Source organism: Myxocyprinus asiaticus, chromosome 25, assembly GCF_019703515.2.
Source record: "Myxocyprinus asiaticus isolate MX2 ecotype Aquarium Trade chromosome 25, UBuf_Myxa_2, whole genome shotgun sequence".
NCBI lineage: Eukaryota > Metazoa > Chordata > Actinopteri > Cypriniformes > Catostomidae > Myxocyprinus > Myxocyprinus asiaticus.
Window position 1 is genome coordinate 30,411,479 of NC_059368.1, and position 19,225 is coordinate 30,430,703.

A 19,225-nucleotide genomic window follows, 5' to 3' on the forward strand; every position below is an offset into this window, starting at 1 on the left:
TACAAAATTTTCAAAGGTGCATCAAGATTTTGACTTTATACTGATACCTAATGGCATGGATGCAGCATTACAGAAAAATCTAAAGATTTTGTTTTCTACTGTAAAAATTGTAGAAATATATTGCAAGTGTATTTGTAAGCCATTATTTTTTTCCACAAACAAAAGAGTTATAATAAGGTGGTTAGTGTAACATTTAACTGAGACTTTGTTGCTAAAGAGAGGCAGAACACATTTTGGGATGTGTTTATTGGTAACAGTATTACATGGTGGGTTACATAAATCAAGAGAAAAAAAAACCTCTAAATCCACTGTAGAATGATGTTATCATCAAGATAAAAATAATGTGTCCTTTTAAATTACCAAATCAATAGCTGAGGTAAAGGCAAAATAAAAATGAACTCAAATGGTAAGGATTCCCATTCACCTTGATTTTCCTTATTCCCCCAAATCCAGATAAATATCTTTAAGGTCAAATTAAAATAGGACTCTGGCCATAAAATAGGAGGAAGTCATCACAGTTATGAAATGCTCTAATGTCTACAGATGCAATGAAAATAGGTGTCATTAATGATGGTGATAATCTCTAATTGAAGGTTGGATTACAGACAGATATTCTGGTATTCAATTGTGTTTTAATTTGGAATCAGAAGGCCTTAAATTCAACATGAAATGTCAATCATAACCCATTTTACGTCTGTAATGTGACGTATATCTGAGTGAAACAGAATATTCAACAAATAAAGAATGTAGGGTGGAACTTGATCTTATCCAAAGGAAATTGGTTGGATCCTGAAATGTGAGTGTTTTATACCATAATGGAGTCTTGAAATTTGCAGTTGTTCATGGCATCTCAACATATCCCAATGGTAATGCTTCATTTTCAAACCCATCGTTATTTGATATTAGTGACATACCCTTTATTACATTAACGTTAACCAGTATTAAATTACTGCATTAACTATTGGCTACATTTTAGAAAGGCTGCATTACTTACAACAGTAGCCTAAATAAATGTCCGAATGGTTATCAAACTATTGATTAACATTAACCAATTTGAATATTAACCAAAGTGACGTGACCTAAAAAAGGAAAGTTGTTTCAGAGGCTGAGAAAATTGATCAGATTAAAACAAAAGATAACGAAAAAAAAAAAAAAAGAAAAAAATTATTTGGAATAATGTGCACTGATGAATCATGCACAATATGACCAGAAACATGTAACAAGAAAGTATATAGGGTTCATTTTAATCTCATGTTGACTTTAATGTCTCTATGAGTGAATTTGTGTCTGTTGAAGTGTATGAATTTGTATTTGTGTGCGTATTTTTATTATAGCTGCATTAGCATGAACACTGAGAAACCCCAGTCTTGCTTCATCACAGTTACCAGCTTTCTCTTGATAAACCAGAAGAGATCAGGACAGACTTAGAACCAGATGGCACATAGATATGACACCATCTACTTAACGCTGGGCCATTTTAATCATTTAAAACATAATAACAGTCTCACATGTTTGTCTCGGGCCACTTTAAAAAGACTCCAGTCTCCATATCCTGCTGCAGTCAAGAGACTGACAACATGCTTGTGACTGTGAGACGGCAACGCAAACCGTTTAGGAGTTTGGGACACAAATGTTAATATTGCTTGGGTTTCATGAGGAGTTTGCACCACTAAGGCCAGCCTATTTTATGGCACGGAAGTCTGTAGGATGGAATGAACACTGTTAAAATCGGAACCATTATTCATTATTCATTGTTATTATTTGTAGTCATCATCGTCATTGTCATCATTATTATTAATAATAATAATTATTATTATTTACAAAATGAGTTTGGCAAACCAACGATCATATTTTCAAGCCATGTTTACCCCTAAAGCACATCTAAAGTTGACTTCAAGGGCTCCACTGACTTATAAAATAAAAATTCCATTTCAATGTCATGTTTTTTTTTTTTCATTAGTAGTGTACAAAAGCTATAGAGAAGGAACAGTTCAATTACAGATTCCAGTTTGTTTTTGCAATGTTCGTACCTTCCAAGCCCCCTGCCCAAATCTAATTAAGCTGCTCCGAAGTCTTTCCGGTGAAAGAGATTTGGCAAAAGTTGCTCCTTGTGTCAGTTCTCTGTCTGAAGGGTCCACAGAAAGTTACAGTTTGTGTTTTTATCTCTGCATAGCTTTCTAGCAGCAGAATCTCAAATATATGGGAGAGGAATACCAAACAAGCCCAACTGGATGAATCACATAATTCACAGACGGATCCACTTGGACTACCTCGTGATCGATTACTGTGGTCTGATCTGCATGGAGGAATGGGGAGGGGGGAAGAGTTTCCCATATCACGTGGTCTCTAAATTAGCAGAGACAGGAAGCAGGATGAAGACAGTGATTGGAAGAGAGAGAGAGGCTGCAGAGCTGCGCTCATAAGGCTATGAGGAGTGTTATTACGTTGGCTGATGCCCCGCTGTCAGTCCATGTGCAGGAAACACGGTGAAAAAGAACAAGAGAGAAAGACAAAGAGTTTGTCTGTCACATTCCTGGCAGGGAGAAAAAGAGGAAGTTGTGTTGGTCTGGGGAGGGGGACAGGGCTATGTGAAGGCTATGTTGGACCTCGCTGCATTGGGCTGATTCTAGGAGAAGAGGACCATTGGGGCTGGAGTGACTGGTCACAGCACACAAACACAAATTAACACACTCATACACAAGTAGATGGGTTCACTTGCTCTCACACACATACAGATAGATGCACTTGCACGCGCACACACACACACACACACACACACACACACACACACAGGGCAGGGAATCGAACTCAGAATCCAGTGTCTTGGTCTCCTGCTCCCACAGCGATGATCACGTCTGTGCAAAGTTCCCATAATCCTTCACTTCTTCCCTTTGTTGATCTGGGCATAAAGAGGATCCTTCCCCTGAACACAAAAAGACCAGGGTTACTTAAATATCAACAAAACTGCAAAATTTATGTCAGTCTCTCTTCGTACACCCACTACAACATTCTTTGGAGTGGATGTTCCACTTGATGTCTAAAAGCAGAACTTTTATTGAAAAAGGCTTTTATTGTCATAGATCGCAGAGAGTGAGAGTAAATTATTAGGGAGAGAGAGGAGGAAATGTGATAAATGTGGCACAATTTACAGGCTAGATTCGAACCTGTGTTGCCCCTTTTATCACCATGACTGGACATCTCAACCCTGTAGGTCCACACAATGTAAGTAAATGGTGATCAGACTTTTGTAGCTCCAAAAAGTCACATAAAGGAAACATAAAAGTAATCCATATGACTCCAGTGTTTAAATCCATATCTTCAAAAGCGATTTAATAGGTGTGGGTGAGAAACAGAACAAAAGTTAAGTCCTTTTTTTAAACTCTAAATCTCCACTTTCATGTTTACATCATAAAGTCACATGTGGTGCCTGTTTAGTTTCACTTTCATATCTGTAAGTGAAAGTAAAAGTCATACACATCTGGGATGGCATTAGGGCGAGTAGCCTAAATGATAAGAACATTTTCGTTTTTGGGTGAACTAATCCTTTAAGAGTACATGCAGTCCACAGCACCACGGATCCCACTAAAAAACAGCTAATTTTGCTTGTTTGTGATTTAACATCATGCCAGCTTTCATGGCTATTTTCATGGTGAAAACTAGGTTAAAATGTTATATTAAAAGTGATTAAAACCCTGTATTATATTTTTTAAATATATTAAAAACAGGAAATGTAACATATTTTTTTTTAAAATTAAAATAACACCACCAATGTCTGTTGAATAAGGCTATGTTCAAAATGGAATACTAGTATATTGCTGCTTACTGCACAGTATATACTGTCTATATAATGTCTACTATATTTAAAAATAAATAGATAAATAAAAAAGTAAAATAAAAAAAGTATGCAATATGCACAGTGCATAAATGTCTCAAACTGGACTACTGTATATTGTTTTCATATTATGTACATGTTTAATTCAATGAGTGGCGTCTAGTTATCACCTTAAAAATAAATAAATGATTATTTGGCAGTGCTAATTGGTAGTGTCTATGTATACTAAGTGCAAATAACCAACCTTGATGGAAAAGGCTATTTCACTAACTACACCTACTAATGCTCAGACAATTTACACTTGGTACAAAAATACTACTTCTGTTTACACTTTGTGAGACTAGCATCTCCCACTGTTTGCACTTAGTGTAAACAAGATGCTATTTGGTGTTATTTACTGCTATTTACATCATACTGTTTAGCCTTCTGTAGGAAAAATTTGAGAAATATGCTTTCCCATTCACAGCCTATCTGTCAAATATGCATAGTTCCTCCTATTCAACACCAGGTGGCAACAGAGGTCTTTAACACAAATACTGCAGTCACTAACTTGCTCCATGATACCATCAGCTCCCCCAGAGCTAACTGGAGAAAAATTGCTGCAGATTGGAGAGAGTGACCAAATACACCGGAAATGTACCAGCCCCTTCCTCTACTTCCAATGGACCGTATCTCATATAGATATTCATATTCAGTCAAATTAAGTCATCACGGGAGTCTACCTTACTGGAAAGATCATTAATATTGATGCTGGTCCAGACTGCTTTTAAGCTGGTTAATGCTAGTTTGGTGCTGGTCTTACTGGTGGACCAGCTTAGCCATACTATTCTCCAGCAAATCACTTTAAAGTTTGATTTCAGTTGGACTAAGAAGGTAATTCGTCTTTTTAAAGTATTTGTCCGGTTGAAATCATAACAGTTAAATTTTTTGCAAAGTTGGACTAACAGACCTAGATAATGTGATTGTAGCTCGGCTTTGACCAGCATGTGTACACGTTAATCGGACCATAAATTGCCTCTGCATGGTGCACATGTTCTGAAAGACAGAAGTGATGGGCAATGTGTTTTTAATAGGGCAGTTAATCAATTAAAAATTTTCATCGAATTGATTAAATGATGTGCCGATTAATTAACCAAATTCATTGCATATGAATATTTACTGTGAATGGCCCCTAAATTAATTAAGAATATAATAAAACATTTCTAAATATAACTTATAATACATTTTATATTTCATACCATTCAAATACATTACATCTTATATATATATATATATATATATATATATATATATATATATATATATATATATATATATATTTATATATATATAAGATGTAATGTATTTGAAAAAAGCAACAATATTTTTTACTTTTAAATACACTTTTTGTGTTACCTGAATGCTTTATGTTTCCACTATATATATATATATATATATATATATATATATATATATATATATATATATATATATATACACACACACACTGTATAGTGGAAACATAAAGCATTCAGGTGACACAAAAAGTGTATTTAAAAGTAAAAAATGCTGTTGCTTTTTTTCTATATCATTGAACATAACCCTATTATTGCCCTACTTCTCTTTGTGCTATTTTTAATTGTTGGTCTATGTAATCGTGTGCCAGACGGGCACTTTGGAAAAAGAAGTCCTGCCTGACAGGTAAAACAGCCAATCACCTTTTAGATACAGATTTCACCTGTCAGTCAACTCGAGAGCGCACATGTGCATTAGCTGAACCAGCCTGAAAAAAGGTTTTTTGTGTGTGTGTGTGAACTGAGCTAAAAAAAAAAACAAACAAACAAAAACAAACAAAAAAAAAAACAATTTTTTATTGTCAGATTGAACTGCTGATTTCAGATATGTTGAACAGTTTTGGAAATTTCAGTCTTTTCCCATTTAAGTAGATAGGAGCTGTACTTTTATGCCACTTGTTTACATAAAATACAGCTGCCCAGCCTGCCCAAGAGTGTTTCGAAGATGGCCACCAAGTGAACTGACTTGGCTTGAAAGGGACTTTGTCCCAGCTCTGTGCAGCTGTTCTTGAGCGAAAAAGCACATCTGGAAGGCTGAACTGCCTGGTTTCGTTGGTTTGATGAGGCACGTTGCCTGTACAGCTGGAGCTCTGACTGCCCCCTACTGCATCAAGGTGGTACACCAAACTTGAATTTCTCTGATAGTAAAAACATTCCTTTATACGGAAAGTACATACAGGTTGAGGGCATGATTAATTGCATTATTTTTTATAATTAATTAATCACACTAAATTAACAGGTTATATCATCAGCACTAGTTACTAACCCGGAAGACGAACATATCACAAAAAAGGCAGAGCCTAACGACCAGTGAATTTCTCTCATGATAAAAAAAAAAAAAAAAAAAAAAAAAAAACTGTCCTTCTAAAAGGTATGAGCAACACGGCCAATGAGAATCAAAGAAGCGGAGCTTAGATAAGAAACAATAGAGCTGTCAGTCCATGTTTGTCCAGACTGTGGCCGGAAGAACCCTACAGTCTGAAATCAGACCCTGTGAATCAGAATACACACAGCAATTACCACTCACTTACTGACCTTTCCGCCCACTGCGGGTGCTCAAATGGACACACAGGGCTAAAGATGACAGGATAAGTGTTTTAGAGAGCAGAAGAGGGTGAATGAGCAAAATAGCAGATGATGAAATTAATTAAATAGAAAAAAAAAGGAAAAGAGGAGAGCCGAGCAGAAAGGCAGTGTGGGAGGAGGAACATAAAGAGAGGTGTTAGATGATGAAAGAAATGTGTGACTAAGCAAGTGAGAGGCAGAGAAAGACAAATAGATTAGTCAAAACTACTGAGAGAGAGAAAGGTAGAGAGAATGAAATAAATGGAGGAAAGAAAGGGATCGCTCTCAACAGCTGGAATATAAAGCAGAGAGTGCAGCACTGGCTCATATGCCAACAGAAGGTCACAGTCAGTGAGCGTGCTTACTGTTACTGAACAATGCCATGCAGACAGCACAGACCATGCCAACATCATCCTCAGTCAACCTGAATTTGAATCAAACCACTGCTATAATTCTGCCAACCACAGAACCGACAATGCTACATCATATACATTAAACAGGAAGTATTAACTCAAACAGCTCTGCTAATCATGTTCAATCCCTAGAAAGAAGCTAGACCAGCACTAAACGAGCATAAATATGGCTTTTTCAGCAGGGAAGAAAGACGAATGCTAACAGGACAATGCCAAACAAATCAACAAGATTCAAGGGAACTCACAGACTTTACAGCATTAGCTAAATGCATATGAATTGTAAAGCATGAGCCACTGCAGAGATTCCAACCATTTTGTCAGTTGAACTCCTGTGATCTAAATCAGCACCTCTTGAGATTTCAAGTAATGTTCAGAACTTACTTTCTTAAAATACTTTCTCATATCCCTGCCGAATATGCAAAGACATCTGTAAGTAAACCATTTTTAGGTTGATTTGGGTAGAAACTAGGGATGTTCCGATACCATTTTTTATTATTTTTTTAATTTATTTTGAGAACGAGTACAAGTACCGATACTTCATTTTTGGTACTCGCCAAAAATATATGATATATTTCGTTGGACTTTTACTTCACTACATTTTGAAGAGAAAATTAATACTTTTACTCCGATAAATTTCTCCAGACACTTTCGTTACTTTTGCGTCTGAACACCGCAAAAAATAACATAGCTGTAGGTGTAAATTGCATGCAGATCGGCGATAGTGATGTCTGATTCATGAACGAATCATTTGAGTCTAATCTTTTACATTTGATTCATTTGAACCGATCAAAAAGTGATCTGAATGATTCGTTTCGCAAATCATGAATCTGAATCAAAATCACAAGTGAAGCACATGCCAGACAACGTGTTCTGTCTTTTCCACTGGTGAAGACAAGAAACTGCTCATGTAAGTTTAAATCTGATTTTTTTTTATGAATTCATTTGACATGTTTTGGCTTAAACATTATGAAAGCTGGGAAGTTATGATGAAGTTACGTGCTATCAGCATATGAAATTTATCAAATGTGTTTAGGCTACCTTTTATATTTAACCAATGTACGACAAAATGTGCATAAATAATTAGGCTACCAGCGCTCACGAAAATTTCTAACAATATTTATTGGTTGATAAAGTGTTCTCTTTGCTTTTAGCACATTGATGTTCAGGGCTGTAGCTAATAGGGTGAAAGGTGGCAACGATTCTAAGGGCCCACAGGTCCAGGGGGCCCACAACAAATTTGAAAATTTATTTTTTAATACAAAATAATACTGACCAATATACAGTCAGGGGGCCCAGAATTTCTTGCTAAGGCCCTGTTCATCATATACAGTATGTTGTTACTAGTGTGTTCTGGGTGGTTGCTAAGGTACACTATTTCAGTTATATTGTGGTTTAGGTTAAACTGCATTCAAGTCCTTCTGGGAAGTTCGTACTTACAAGGTCAGAAGTCGTAACTGTGATGTAATGAGTGTTCAAGTGATTTTAGTTGGACAAAATTGGCCTGTTTTGCAATTTTCAATCTTTTTCACTTTCACCAGTAAAAGATATGTACATTAGGTGTGTCTTATTTTCATCATTCTTGTGTTGGCCACATACAATTGGCAATGCTATTTTGTTGCACAAGACTGTCACCTCATAGCCTATAGACCTTATTCACGCTAGTGCCATCTTTGTACTGCACTGCAGTTTAAAGTGTTCCACAGACAAAACACTGATCAAATATCTGTCCAAGAACATTCAGTATACAAAGAACTCACGAGTTCAAGAGACCACATGAGTTGTGGATAATCAGATTAGGGCTGCAACTAACGATTATTTTGATAATCGATAAATCTTCAATTAATTCTATGATTAATCAGATAAAAAATGAAATTTTATTTCCTGTATTTTATTAAAATATGATCTTTCAAAAAAACTGATATGATTAAGGGTGTAAGGATTTGGTTTGATTTACTGTACTGTATTCTATACTCTCACAAAACTTTGAACAAAGCCTGAATCGTGAAAAGTTACGTTTGAATTTATTATTATTATTACTTTCAGGACATATGCGAAACAGTTCCTTTACTTGTAAAACTTAACAAAAAGTGCTCATCATTAAAGAGTAAAATGATCCATTGGGAATGGAGTGGGACAAAAAAAATCAGCCCAGCAGAGCGCAATAGTAACATGAGAATAGAAATATTAATAATTCTGCCCAACTGAACAATACATAATTATGTTAGGTACATATGCTTGTACACTGTCACTGATTACATACATTTAACTATTTTAATATTTTAGTTTTTAAAATAGTATTTTCACCAATTACATTTTTCTAAACTATTCTTTAAAAAAAAAAAAAAAAGTGTGTATGCTTATCCAGTAAAACAATGTTTGCCATAGTATATATTTTCTAGTGAAATCAGACATTACATGTGGCATTATCAGGAGGACTTTGAAATATCAGGACCCTTAGCATTATTATACATTATATTCAGCATTACATACAGTTTAATATAGTACAATCATCTGTAAACCCTGTGCAAATTCACTCTTGCACTGAAAAGACTCATCCTGGTGCTCACTGTATTAAATAATCTTACTAGCAAGTCAGTCCACTGTTGGCCATCTTTGGAACGCTCTCGGGAGGCTATTTCAGTGCAGCTCCTCTCTACTTGAATGTTGGGACACCGAAAACTCAAAAATGGTCGGTCAAGATTACGATCAAAGAACATATTTCAAATCAGCAATAAAATCTGATAATATTGGAATCATAAATTGTGCTTCTTTATCTCATATTACACTAAAACACGCAATTTTCCTGGCTTGTATAGCTAATGCACATGCACGTTATCAAGTTGATTGACAGGCAATGTCTGTATCTAAAAGGTGATTGGCTCTTTTACCTGAAAGGTGGGACTACCTTCCTTTCTACATCCGTTGACCATTGGGCACTAGAGCTTCTTGGTTGGGCATTCCAATTTCTCCCATTCATTTAAATAGAAGTGGCCCGTCTCTGCTAAATAGTCTCTGATTACATGCGCTTACATGAGCAGGAGAAAACACTTTAAAATCCGGCACACCTTGATTGCTAAGACTTCAGTCTGATATCCATGAAAGCTGCACAATTGATTATATTGAAACTGAAATCGTGGTATGATGTTGGACAGTTTAATCAAAATGATTGTGCTCCCTTTCTCCATTGCGATCAGTTTGATTGACACGGATTGGCACGCTTGCTCATTAGAGTTTAACGGAGACTCGCTTGTCGTAAGAACAAACAGTTTTGCGAAATAAGTGGCTGATTTTGAATTCATAACGTGTTTACATAAAAAAAAAAAAAAAAAACAGAAAATAGCAGTAAAATGTAAGTGATGTGCCTGAAAGAAACAAGTCTTGCAAATCAAACAGCACAAGCACTCTGTCAACGCACCTGACGCAGCAACCGCTCCATATTAAACTGTATGCTTGTTATGATCTCCTTTGAGGTGTTTAAAAAGTGCTCTCATGTGCTGGACATTTTGGGTCATGCTTTTTCCGCTTCAACTTGTCTCCGCTGTTTTTCATGATGCAACGCATTTTTCACTTGGCTGTGAAATGACGTCACTGACAGGGCTTCTCCGTGCTTACTGCAAACAAGGGTGGAGATTTGGCTTGAACTTTGGGGGGGTTGCAATGTGAAGCATTTACATGTTTCCATTGATCATGGTATAAATATTGGGAGGGCTGTACTTGCTTGTTTTGATTATTGGGGGGGGGGTGGGTTACCTCCCCCATCACCCCTGGAATCTACGCCCCAGACTGCAATATCCAACTAATGAAATTCGTTGTCGATGATTTCCATTATCAATAACTATCGATTTTATTGATTAGCTGTTGCAGCCCTAAATCAGATGTGATCTAGGAGCTTTATACAGCTTTATACCATTTGTGCCATTGAAGAGATGTTAGGTCTATCCCTCATAGCCTCGTTGTCATTCCCATTAAAAATCAAAGATGGCTTTAATGTGAATAAATTCTATAAACTAGCTAAATTGTTTTTATTTTCTGGCAAGCTTTATTCTTCATCAATAGCACAGAAAATGCATTCAATCTAAACTGTACAGTCACCAATTTGCTTGATTCTTACCATGCTTCTTAAATTGACATGCCTCCATCTCAGCATTCAAAGAAAATCTCACAAGATTTACAACTTTGTGGTGCTGTTCATTTGCACTAATCTTGCATATATGATCATTCTGATGTGACTTGAACCCACCAATAAAGGGATAGTTCACCCAAAAATGAAAAGTCTCTCATCATTTAGTCACCCTTATGCCATTCCATATGTGTATGACTCTCTTTCTTCTGCAGAGCACAAATTAAGATGTAAGTGAGATGCAAGCAAGATATACAGTGAGTATGAGTTACAGTTTAGTTTGTTCTCACCCAAACCGACTGGATGACTTTAGAGACATTGATTTAACCACTAGAGTCTTATGTATAACATTTATGGATTACATATATGCTGCCTTTAGTGCTTTTTGGAGCTTCAAAGCTCTGGACACCATTCACTTCCATTACGAGGACCTACAGAGCTGAAATATTCTTCTAAAAATCTTTATTTGTGTTCAGCAGAAGAAAGAAAGTCATACACATCTGGGATGGCATGAGGGTGAGTTACTGATTAGAGAATTTTTTTTGGGTGAACTATTCCTTTAATTCATGTTGCTTACTTTGTTATTTTGCACCAGATGAGTAGCCAATTTACTTGCTAACTGATTGGTCAGAGCAGTTCTTAAGTTAATTCCTCCTAATATAAACTCCAGCACCGCACCGCCAATCAAATAAGTTGCCATGGGTTTAATTCGCTTTTCCATAATTTATGCGATTTACTTGTACTTTTGATACTTAAGTAAATTTTAAATCAGTTACTTTAATACTTTTACTTAAGTATTTTTCTCATGAGCTACTTTTACTTTAGTCAATTTTTCATGATGATATATTTATTTTTACGTAAGTATGACAAATAGATACTTTATACAACACTGATTAGTAGTAACTTAAAGTGCTGCATAACAGAGCATCACAGATGCTAGATACTGCTTAATTATAATACAACTACTACTGATTTATTATTATTATTAGTAGTAGTACTAGTAGTAGTAGTAATAGTAGTATTACAGTGAATATTACATAATTTACAGTAGTGATATATTTCTGTCATACTTTTTCCCTATAAAATTACCTTTAATTTTGATAGAGCTTTTATTTTGAAGTGTTTCTGTGTTGTTTTGACCAAGGAGCTCTGACGTTATGACAGCAGATTCCCACTCTGGAAAAGCCGGTCGCTGTGTGACTCAAAGTGTTAAATAAACCGCAAAAGGCTGCTATTTAATTAAATAAGTATGTACTCTGTATGTGCCTCGCGCTACAACGTGAATGTGCACTCTGTTTACTGTCATCTGCTACAAACAGAGCGTGTGATGCTCATGACGGTGTTTTCCCTGTTTGAGCCTTGGAGAAGCTTTAACAGGTATGAGCAGCCGGTGTCAGCACAACACTGTCTTCACACATTCACAAGTGCTCACATTTGAATAACATGCAAACTATATATTTATCTCATTAAATCGTGGTTTTGCAGTTAAATAATCTCACTAGGACATAACGTGATCTTAATTTGTGGGCTGAATGTTTACGTAATGACATTCGTAGGTCAGATGGTATTGGTTTTTAGTATCTGAGCATTTTTACGAGCACCAGTACATGAGCGCGGTATCGGACTCAATACCGATACCAGTATTGGTATCTGGACATCCCTAGTAGAAACGATCCCCCCCCAAGCAACATTACCTCAACCAATGGCGTGAGACTGGGGCAGGATTACTTGTTTGTCGGAACATTAGGTGGTAATAGAAGTGTTTGGGAAACCTGACCGAAAACAGTCACTATTTTTTACATATCTGTTTGCCACTGCTAGTGGTGCCAAAATTACACATTGCAGCTTTAATTATAAATTTTTGAATATAAGATCAGAGTAATGGTTATTTATTTATTTTTACATTTTATGTTACATTTTAAAAATTATATTTTTTTTACATCATAATTTAATTTGGCATTGGCATGTCTCACAATCTCAAACATCCCCAATTGTGACATCTTGACCTACTGTAAGGTACCATATCTTTTTTTTTTTTTTTTTTTTGTGGTAAGGATTTACAGAATCAGTGCTATAATACTCAAACAGTTTCACTATAATAGAATGCAGATTACATACACAATAATAAAGTACTAGGAGTAGTAGTAACCTAATGTTTAATATTCTAAGTACACAAGGGTTCAGTCTCAAGGGGTGACCGGTGTACTCAGACTCTATTACAAATGTGAGTTTGACAAAGACACTTCAAATCAAGTTGCTCCAGTGGGGACTGTCACTACAACTAGTGTATTCTTCTACAACTTGAATGAAAAATGTACACAAACTGATTACTTTTTTACAATTAACATTACAATTTACATTTTACCCTACACAACCATGAACCTATTTGCCTTCAACTGATAATGGACTGACACATCAGTGCTTCATTCTTTGTGTTTATAGGCTGTGTGTGTAGCTGTGTGAATATTTCAGTGGGGATCAGAGCTCCATTCATTAGGCTGGTACAGATGAGGCTGTACATCACTCTTCCTACAGTCAGAAAAACAGGCCTGTGGCTCCCCGAGCCCTTCATTAATGATTCATCCCGATGAGCTCACGTCTCCTTCAGACAGATTCCACAGAGTGATCACTCTCTTTCCCTCAACAGTACCTAGACCATTTTCATTTTGAAAGTTAAAAGCCCAAATAGATATCAAGGTGCTACTGTGTTTCATGCTATTGGTGTAAAAACTGGGTTGTATATATATATATATATATATATATATATATATATATATATATATATATATATATATATATATATATATACAGGTGCATCTCAATAAATTAGAATGTCATGGAAAAGTTAATTTATTTCAGTAATTCAACTCAAATTGTGAAACTCGTGTATTAAATAAATTCAATGCACACAGACTGAAGTAGTTTAAGTCTCTGGTTCTTTTAATTGTGATGATTTTGACTCACATTTAACAAAAACCCACCAATTCACTATCTCAAAAAATTAGAATATGGTGACATGCCAATCAGCTAATCAACTCAAAACACCTGCAAAGGTTTCCTGAGCCTTCAAAATGGTCTCTCAGTTTGGTTCAATAGGCTACACAATCATGGGGAAGACTGCTGATCTAACAGTTGTCCAGAAGACAATCATTGACACCCTTCACAAGGAAGGTAAGCCACAAACATTCATTGCCAAAGAAGCTGGCTGTTCACAGAGTGCTGTATCCAAGCATGTTAACAGAAAGTTGAGTGGAAGGTCCTAGAGTCTGGAGGAAGGGTGGAGAAGCTCATAGCCCAAGTTGCTTGAAGTCCAGTGTTAAGTTTCCACAGTCTGTGATGATTTGGGGTGCAATGCCATCTGCTGGTGTTGGTCCATTGTGTTTTTTGAAAACCAAAGTCACTGCACCCGTTTACCAAGAAATTTTGGAGCACTTCATGCTTCCTTCTGCTGACCAGCTTTTTTAAAGATGCTGATTTCATTTTCCAGCAGGATTTGGCACCTGCCCACACTGCCAAAAGCACCAAAAGTTGGTTAAATGACCATGGTGTTGGTGTGCTTGACTGGCCAGCAAACTCTCCAGACCTGAACCCCATAGAGAATCTATGGGGTATTGTCAAGAGGAAAATGAGAAACAAGAGACCAAAAAATGCAGATGAGCTGAAGGCCACTGTCAAAGAAACCTGGGCTTCCATGCCACCTCAGCAGTGCCACAAACTGATCACCTCCATGCCACACCGAATTGAGGCAGTAATTAAAGCAAAAGGAGCCCCTACCAAGTATTGAGTACATATACAGTAAATGAACATACTTTCCAGAAGGCCAACAATTCACTAAAAATGTTTTTTTTATTGGTCTTATGATGTATTCTAATTTTTTGAGATAGTGAATTGGTGGGTTTTTGTTAAATGTGAGCCAAAATCATCACAATTAAAAGAACCAAAGACTTAAACTACTTCAGTCTGTGTGCATTGAATTTATTTAATACACGAGTTTCACAATTTGAGTTAAATTACTGAAATAAATGAACTTTTCCACGACATTCTAATTTATTGAGATGCACCTGTGTATATATATATTTTGCCACACTTGCCATTAAGAATTTTTTCTGTCCATGACACTGTTTTTCTTTTATACATATTTCAATTTTTCACATTTTTATAATATGAAACAGAGCTATCTTATGATGTACAGAGCTGTTTGTCCTTTTCTGAATTTTTTTCCTCCCCTCTTTAGCTTAAAGTACAAAGAGTATTCCACATGTGTCACCACATGGACTTCTGGAGGAAAAAAAGGGAAACTTTACACATCCTAGATGAACTTGCTTTGATAAATTTTTGAGGTTAAATGTGCTGTAAGTGGGTTTTTTTTTTTTCATGAAAAAGTATTAAAAAACAAAATCCTACTCCTCATGAAATAAGTGTTCTGAGATATCTCATTGGTCTCTGTGACAGATGTAGACTTTGTAAGCAGCAAACAAAAATGAGTCCGCAGACACTGACGCTTTTCACCTGTCAATCATTTTGCTTGTTCTCATAGTGTTGTATTTGAAGTGGATCATTGAGGCTATAATTCATAATGTTTGTCAGTTGAGGGTGATATTGTGCCACTGTTGAATTTGACAGACACAGGAACAAACAATGCTGCTCTTTTGCTGGGTTTTGGTCTCAAAATTATCTTTGGAGGGTGGGGTTTTGTAATGAGGGGGCATGGCTAATTCAACGGCTCAGTCACGTGAAAGCTTCAGAAAGCTTACAGCGGCTTTAAAGTTGTGAGAACAATCAAAACATTTATTTTAGCCTATTTTTAAGATTTATGCAGTTCAATTTCATAAAAAAAATTCCATCAAATTGAATTGTGTAATTTTTAACAGTTAATAAATAAGTTAATAAAACTATATATATATATATATATATATTTTTTTTTTTTTTTTTTTTTGTTAAACATTACTCAATTAAATTTAATGTTATTTTGCTAGGAGGTTGAAATGCATAAATCTTAATATTATAATATTTTTTTTTTTTGAGTTAAGGCATGCTTTGATTTGAATTGCGCTTGTCACTTACATTAATATAAATTAGTTTAACATTCTTACAGTTCAATTTCACCCACGTATTATGTTGCAATTCTGGCCAACTGGCGAGTGACTTAAAAGCACATTTTTATTTTGCCAAAATTTCTCAAAAGAAGTCACTAAACAACAACAACAAAAAGCAGAGTTTGTTGCCTCCTGCATTTTAAAGCACCAATATTATTTTATGCATTTAGTGGCAATGGACAGCCATCGAAGACAAACAAAGACCTATCTGCTGCAGTTTGCATGTCAAACCTTGTGGTTTAGCTGAGTTTAGTTCAGTATGTTGTGTGCTTTGCTGTGATGAGAGACAATATAAAAACATCCATGACCTCATTTTGAATATCAGGAAGTGACAGCACAGCACAGATACTTAGATGTGGAGTGTTCATGATGTTCATGGGTATGCCATGCACCACCACTGTTTAAAAAATATATAATACGTCAAAAGCATTGATACTCACACACCTCAGGAAGCTTTGTGGGATTAAAGAGACACACACACACATATATTCACTCATCCTCTGTCACAAACAACACAAAATCATACAATAAAGGCATATAAATCATATTCCCATGAGTCACATACCATCATAAGAGTGATCGTAGCAGCAGGCAGGGACGGCGAGATGAGAAACAGAGAGAGTGAGAGAGAGAGAAAGAGAGAGAGAGAAGAGCTAAAGGCAGAGAACAAGGCTACGTTCACACAGCAGCAGAACACGGTTGTCAGTCCTTTTTGGAGTGCAAAATACAGTTCTGTTCATACACATTTTGGATTCTACAACCAAATCGATTCCCTTAAATTTTCAGGACTCACAACCAAATTTTTGCTCAGAGTTTTGTTGATGTGTTGTATGTCACGTCACTGATATACATATCATACTTGTTACTCTTTGCTGTCAATTACTTATGTTAGGGCTGTCAACCTTTCTCAGGTCATAAAAAATGTCAGAACATAGTGCTATTGTGCAGTTGGAGAGGAACTGTTAAAGGGAAAGTTCACCCAAATCATGATGATGATTCTCTCATCATTTACTCTTCCTTATGCTGTATTAAACTCATATCACTTTCTTTCTTTTTCAGAATGAAAAAAAAGGAAAAAAAAAAAAGAGATTTTGCAGGATACTTTATTTGTTTTTGTCCATACAATTTAAGTCAATGGGGTCCAATGGGGGGGGGGGATAATGTAATAATCAAAACAAGCAAGTACAACCCCCCCCCCCCAAGTAAATGCTTCATGCTTCATATATATATGAATTTGGACTTAATTTTTGGTCTGTTTCTCACCCAATACAATCACTTCAAAAGACATGGCGTAAACCACTCAAATCCTATGGATTATGTTTATGCTGCCTTTGTGTCCTTTTAAGAGCTTCAAAGTTTAAGAACCAATTGATTTACATTGTATGGACAAAAACACATCCAATATCCTTCAAAAATCTATGTTTGTGTTCCACAAAAGAAAGAAAGTAAAACGAGTTTAAGATGGCATGGGGGTGGTTAAATGATGAGAGAATTATAATTTATGCATGAAATATCCCTTTAAGTGTTTTGGTGGAGGAGAAAAAAAAAAAAAAAACTGAACTGGATGGATCCAGAGAGTTTTTGACCAAATACTTGATAAGATGAAAGCAGCGGGTAGTGCCCAAAATAGTTTAAAATTAAGCAAAATCACAAGAGAAAGAGTGCTGTTGCACTGAATATCAGCACAGCTCTACAATTCTATAAATAAGAATCAAGTAACTTACATTTTAGACACAGTATGTCCAGTTATTTTGTCTATTTTTACCCCATTAAAGAAAATGGTTCAAAAATATCAGCACTCTTGGAACACTGCTTGTCAAAACAGATTAGAGGACCGGAACTTACTGTTTACTTGACACACAATACAAAGCCCTGAAATTTAATATAATTATATGTCGCTACGATTACGGGTATTACTCAAGGCTATTGTTAGTTAGAGAAGGGGTTTGACTTCATTTAAATGTTCATTCTGACATTATTCATTATATGAACTGGACAATCTTAGAGTCACACCTGATTGTAAATCCGGTAGTAAATCCTAAACAATGACTATGTGAACATCGCCTAAAAGAGTTAGAAATCAGAGAAATAGGAATAAAGACAGAAAGAGAGAAGAGCACCACAACACATGGCCACGATGTGTGGGTCTATGTAATGGTGGTGAGGATGGGTGAAGGCTGACGTGACGTCATGGTTGGAGCAGGCTGACACGCAGAAGAGAGGAAGAAAAAAAGGACAGATACCTACCCCAACCTGCCGCTATCTAGCTACCGACCTGAGGACTGTCCGTCTCTGAGCTCTCGGGCTCTGCTCGAGACTCGCTCGCACCCAGAGACTGCTGGGAATCTCCAGCCTGGAGAAAGAGAGAGAGAGGGAGGGTGTGGAATAAAAAGTAGAAGAGAAAAGAGGAAACAAAGGGAAAGAATGGAATGGAAAGGAAAGGGAATATTTGAACATGGGCAGACAGATTTAGGAAATATTCAAATGGGGTCAAAAAGATTAGGGCAAAAGTAACAAATAAAAGAGAATGTGAGACAAGTGATGAGAAATAGGAGGATATACAGGGAGAGAAAACGAGGAAAAGAACAGACGTGACAGGAAATAAGCTTATACAAGAACACAGAAGCATAGGCAAGGCTTTAAATGTGCAGAAGCAAAGTATCCATCTATCCATTCATACATTTAATAATCCACCTTCATCCACCCACATGCAGATGTATTCATCAAAAGTTCCCACATGTGTCCATTAATGTAGCTGTAAAAACCCCACTGTTACAAAAGGTCCTGTATTATGTTCCAGTATGAAAGGCTTTGGGCTAAAGCATTTTGGATTTTTGTGAATATTCCCTCTCGAGCTGCACTCTTCAGAGCATGTGTGGGTGTATAGTGTGAGTGAGTGTGGCACCCAATGCCATTTCAGTGAGAGTGGGGAGGCCACACACTCTCTTACTGACTAATTAAACTATTTGTTCAGCTGAAATATAAAAGAAAAAAGAGAGAGAGCTCTAGCTGGGTTTCCATGGCACTTTCTGATGAGTCATATCTGACAGAATGTGTGTGTATGTGTGTATGTGTGTGTGTGTGAAATACAGTGGTAGTCTCAATTTATGTGGTTACCTTGCATCTCAGACAAACCTTGAAAGCCA

The 19,225-nt window shown here is 36.2% G+C and overlaps 1 protein-coding gene across 3 annotated transcripts in view; it reads right to left on the reverse strand.

Moving 5' to 3' along the window:
• Window positions 1–229: 229 nt before the first annotated feature.
• Window positions 230–19,225, reverse strand: part of LOC127415930 (disabled homolog 1-like) — a 296,379-nt gene continuing 277,383 nt past the window's right edge. For 2 of the 3 annotated variants that reach the window (XM_051654946.1, XM_051654944.1), the window contains 2 exons: window positions 18,355–18,432; window positions 230–2,923 (listed from right to left, as the gene is read on the reverse strand). In XM_051654946.1, the coding sequence (XP_051510906.1) occupies window positions 2,879–2,923; window positions 18,355–18,432 (123 nt within the window). In that variant the 3' untranslated portion in view covers window positions 230–2,878. Of the gene's footprint in view, window positions 2,924–18,326; window positions 18,433–19,225 lie in introns of all 3 variants that reach the window. The other variant, XM_051654945.1, reaches the window with a different exon arrangement.